Genomic DNA, 4,952 nt, shown 5'->3' on the forward strand with positions numbered 1-4,952 from the left:
CGAGTTGGGCTCAAAAAAACTCTGAAGCTCGACTTTGAGTTGCATATTTTTCTTGATATTTTCAAATAATAACTCAATCATTTGGCTTGAAGTCTTGAAAAAAAAACCAAACACACATCTACCTGCTGTCATTTGTTTTCCTCTTCCAGCAGTACACGGTAGGTGGATGTACCTGGATTAATCAGGAATAATCGTTATAAATTCTGATCACGATTCCTCATCATGATAAATGTGTGAATAAACCACAGCTACCCGGCATACGATCAGACTAAATACTTTAATTATTGACAGCAATATTTCAATTCCAAAGTTGAAAAGCTGTTCTACAGATGTTTATCAGGATAGGACAGAAGACCAGGACAGATTCAGATACATTTTTGTTTTTTTTCCACATCAACAACACAGAACTGAAAAAGACAGCAACAACCGAACAATCACACAGCTGATGAGCCGTCACCATGACTACCACTTCCCCGTCCTAAGCACAAAGGTGTGTTTTCACTCTCCGACATGTCTGTCTCCTGTCTTCTTTTAATCATCAAGGGCTGACCACATTTTCACTAATAGCAGCAAAACATAATTTACAAAAATAGAACGGAAAACTCCTCTTATTAACCCCTCTTCTATCCCTCCTCTCTCGGTTAGTTTATTTTTCTTTTTTTTTTCCCCCTCCTCTATTCCATTTTTATATCAACCAATTATGTTCTTTTCTTCTGTTGCCCTTTTTAATTCTCACCTTTACCTACATTTTTCAAACTGTCCCCTCTACATACGGTATCTCCAGCTCCCCTCCATATCTTTCTCTCCTTCTTTTTCCTCTTCTCCTCTTCACTCAACTACTCATACTGCCGCTCCCCTTCACTGTTATTCTTCCCCTCGCCTTCTCCCCCCCCTTCTACCACCCTCTATTCACCTTGTCGCCCTTCTCCCCCACCTTCTCGGAACCTGCTCTTACTCCCTCAGGTACTCTATCATCTGCTGCATCAGTAACTGCGGTTCGTAAGGAACGGTGTCCCTCCTTTGACGCCTCTGGTTTTCATGGTTTTCTAGCATAGCTGTGATGTCGTCAATGCGTTTGATTCTTTGCAGTGCACCGGTGGAGGGGCGTGGGTTATTCTCCTGCTCCTCCTCTTCCTCTTCTTCCAGTCTCTTCACCCTCAAGAGTGAGGGTGCGATGCTGGGTGGCGGAGGTGTGACTTTGTCAAGAGAGCGTCGGTACCGCCTGTGGGTGGGCGCATCCGAAAGGTCACGCCTTCTGCGAGCGGACAAGTTCATGGCAACATTTTTTGGACCGATGCTGGACAGTATTCTGGCAACCATGTGCCTGGGACGGAGACAAACAGAATGTGTGAACGACCCATGTTTTGTTTTCCAGTTCACCGGGCCTAGCTGGTGTATAAATCCGACGTCAGGTCGCTAACATTAGCCCTTAATCATTACCTGAGCATGTCCTGGTCTCTGTTTAGTCCTGGTCCATCCTGTTGAAGTGTAGTCTGTCTTGCCCTCTGCAGCAGAATTTGGTCCATCTGGGGATGCATCCTGTCAAGCAGAGATGATCAATTATCACACACCGTTAGTCACAAATGATTCGAACACCGATTTGAATGATCTGTCGACAAGCTAGCAATTTCTCACTTGTCCAGCAAGGTTTGAGCCAGCTGGGGATCCCTGAGGCCCCAGCGAGCAGCCGGGGGCCTCGCTATGGTTGGTCTGTGCCCCATCAGGCCGTAGTCTGTCTGGCTTACGTCCTGGAAGTCAGCGCGTGGCCCCAGGTTATCTTCCTCATCCTCCTCCTCCTCAATCACCTCCACATCCCCTGGGCTAATCATTCCCATGGCGTGTCCCTCAGCCAGGAGGCGGAGCAAAGCTTCCAAATATGCTGTGGGGATGCGTCTTTGGTTCGTTAGTCATGTGTTGCTCATCATTCTCTCTAGGACATTGTCCAAATCATTATGAAAAATGTTCACCTGCTTGCTGCTCCTCTTCTTCCCACCGCTGGTTTTTATCTGCTAATCGCTGCAAAGCCTCGTCCAGTCCCCTCGCTCTCCAGGCATCGGGCTGGTAATATAAATCATTCACCCTTCTCTGGGAGGCAGGATATGACATCATTTGGTCTTTGTATGGCAGGAGGTTACGGACTTCTCGACGCTGGCGTCTGACTCCGTCCACTTCAACATCCAGACCACGCCTACCTCCATAGGCTGACGGCACAGGCTGACGAGGAGAGAGGTCATTGTTAACCCCACCATCATCGATGGTTTTTTTTTTAAATCATAATCCATCACTGTCTACATCACTATCAACAACCCCTTGACATCATCACTATGGATGTCATCATCACTGTGTGATCAACATTATCAACTTGATGAACCTCAAGTCGTCAACATCACTATCACCGTCGCAGTGATTATTATAATGAGCTTATTATTTAATATTAATAAGTATTAATATTAATTAGTATTAATAATATTATAATAATAATAAAATATAAAAAACATAATAATAATATAATATATAATAATAATAATAATATAATATAATAATAATAATATTAATTAATATTAATATAATATTAACATTAATATTAATAATATTAGTATTATAATAATAATATTAATATATTAATATTAATAATATTAATAATCATATTAATCTATATTATATAATGAGCTTATTATTATAATCATCTTCTTCAACAGGGGTGTCAAACTCATTTTCACCGGGGAAGGTCACATAAGAAATACAGTTCCCCTTGAAGGCACAGTTGTAAAGGAAGACATGTATAAACTCCGTAATAATGTATTTTATAAATGTTTCTGCAACTGATTATTATTGATTCAAGTTACAAATATTGCTCATTGCTTTGTAATAATAATAAAAAAAATTTTTTAAATTTTTTTAAACTCACGCAGGCCATACAAAATGACCCGGTGGGCCGAATTTGGCCCCCAAGCCTTAAGTTTGACGCATGTGATCCACAACAGTCACATCATCATTGAAATGATCGACTGTACATCGTCATCGAACACTCCATGGTCACCATTTTCATTTTCATCATCATCATCATCATCATGTCAACACTCCATGGTCACCATTTTCATCATCATCATCATCATCATCACCACCACCCACCATATCATCATTATCATCATCATCACACACTGTCCATCTTTTCTGTCCACACCAATCAGTTAACTTTGCTTTGCACAAGACACCATGAAGACGATGTGCTGTTGCCATGGCAACACTGAGACATTCTCTTCCTGACTCTCGCTAATGGGATCTGTGTGTGCTGGGTGTGATGCATCGGTGACATTTAGACCATAAAACAATTTTGTCCTAGAGCAAAATCAACGTCATGCCATTTGGAGCTATGCCAATGCTAAACACCTACTACCAACAGTGTAATACTTTTTTTTTTTTATCCATTTATGCCAATTTCCCACTCCACTTTAGTTGTCCTTTCCAAAACATATCTCACAGTACCTGCAATACTCCTCCATTCTTAGTTTCAAGTCTGGTGTAAAGATGACCTTGGTACTTTTTCTGCTGAGTCATGTTCCTGTTGCTAAATATAAAACTGTTGTGTATGCATGTAAATTGTAATTGCATGTATTGTTCCTGCGTGCTAAATGCTACGCTACGGCACAACAGCTCAATGCAGTGTTGCACGACATCAGAATAAAAGAGCCAACATTTTCCTAGCGAGAATTCTCATCGCGTAGGGATTTTACCTAGAACATTCGACATGTGAAATTTAAACGCACAAACCCACAGGCTTATCTTTAGAAGACTGCTGCAACCCATGTCATTGCTGTGGCCCTGCTGCCATGGGTTACCATCTCCTGTCACCATGGTGAAAGGAAATGGAAAGACACACACTTGTGTACGCGTGACAACTTTTTTCTTTTTTTTTTTTTTTAGAACTCGTCGTGCCAAATTTGCTAGTCCCCTACGTCAACGTTAGCCATCCTGATGGAAGGTGCTAATGCTACATTTGATACCAATTAATTACCACCCTAAATGTCCTGAAAAGGTCTTTTTTTAAATTTTTTTTTAATAGACAAAACAGGCCCTCTTAGTTCACACAGGGAGATGTAATTACAAGAGAAAAAAACAGCAAAATCATCCTGGTCAGATTACTGCGACACATGTAACAGACATGGAAACGCACACTATTCCCTCTCTCGCCCGGACAGGGACACGGACACAAAGACAATGTCCTAATCTCTTACCTGGACGCTGTCAATGAGGGCGGTGGTTACCAGCAGGAGGCAAAGAGATGAAGCCATGCTGCCGTCAGAACACACACCGACGGCAGCGCACACACAATAACAGACAGAGAAGGTGGGGGGGGGGGGGGGGGGGTGATGGCGTCAGAGAGGAGATGAGATACGGAAAGATAAGGTAGAGGGAGGAGCAATACATGTAAAAGTTATCTGTGGCCACTTCACTCCATCATCTATGCTTTTGTTAAATAAACTCGTAATTCTTTCTCCCCCCCAGTTCTTTGTCGTGGAATACGAGAGTTATTATCATTAAAAGGAAATCACTATTCATTGCAGACATGGCTTTCAAATGGTATAATGTTTGTCTTGACATATTGACCTCAAATGGATTGCCTTTGTCTCTTGATGAATTCATCAGAAAATGTAATGTTGCAGTTTTAATATATATGTATATATATATATAAGATGTGTAACGCATTTCCACTTCCATTACTTCATCTAACACATGCCTGCCTACACTATCTATCAATCAATCTATCTATCTATCTGTCAATCAATCTATCTATCTATCTATCTATCCATCTATCTATCTATCTATCTATCTATCTATCTATCTATCTATCCATCTATCCATCTATCTATCTATCTATCCATCTATCTATCTATCTATCTATCTATCTATCCATCTATCTATCTATCTATCTATCTATCTATCTATCTATC

The 4,952-nt window shown here is 41.1% G+C and overlaps 1 protein-coding gene across 1 annotated transcript; it reads right to left on the reverse strand.

Annotated features, from left to right (window-relative positions):
- Positions 1–258: 258 nt before the first annotated feature.
- Positions 259–4,372, reverse strand: pcsk1nl (proprotein convertase subtilisin/kexin type 1 inhibitor, like). Its single transcript, XM_008317882.3, has 5 exons — positions 4,236–4,372; positions 1,968–2,214; positions 1,636–1,879; positions 1,441–1,539; positions 259–1,324 (listed from the first exon to the last, which is right to left on the reverse strand). Exons 1-5 carry the CDS (start codon positions 4,290–4,292, stop codon positions 952–954), a joined length of 1,020 nt encoding a protein of 339 aa, XP_008316104.1. The 5' UTR covers positions 4,293–4,372; the 3' UTR covers positions 259–951.
- Positions 4,373–4,952: the final 580 nt, after the last annotated feature.

The sequence above is a fragment of the Cynoglossus semilaevis genome, chromosome 10, assembly GCF_000523025.1.
Source record: "Cynoglossus semilaevis isolate Cse_v1.0 chromosome 10, Cse_v1.0, whole genome shotgun sequence".
Classification (NCBI taxonomy): Eukaryota; Metazoa; Chordata; class Actinopteri; order Pleuronectiformes; family Cynoglossidae; genus Cynoglossus; species Cynoglossus semilaevis.

Excerpts from the sequence above, each read along its gene's own strand:
- pcsk1nl (XM_008317882.3), bottom strand. The coding sequence starts at position 4,292 with ATGGCTTCATCTCTTTGCCTCCTGCTGGTAACCACCGCCCTCATTGAC. Across the intron at positions 2,215-4,235 it reads CCCTCATTGACAGCGTCCAG|CCTGTGCCGTCAGCCTATGG; the intron begins GTAAGAGATTAG and ends TCTCCTCGTCAG. Across the intron at positions 1,880-1,967 it reads AGAAGAGGAGCAGCAAGCAG|CATATTTGGAAGCTTTGCTC; the intron begins GTGAACATTTTT and ends GCATCCCCACAG.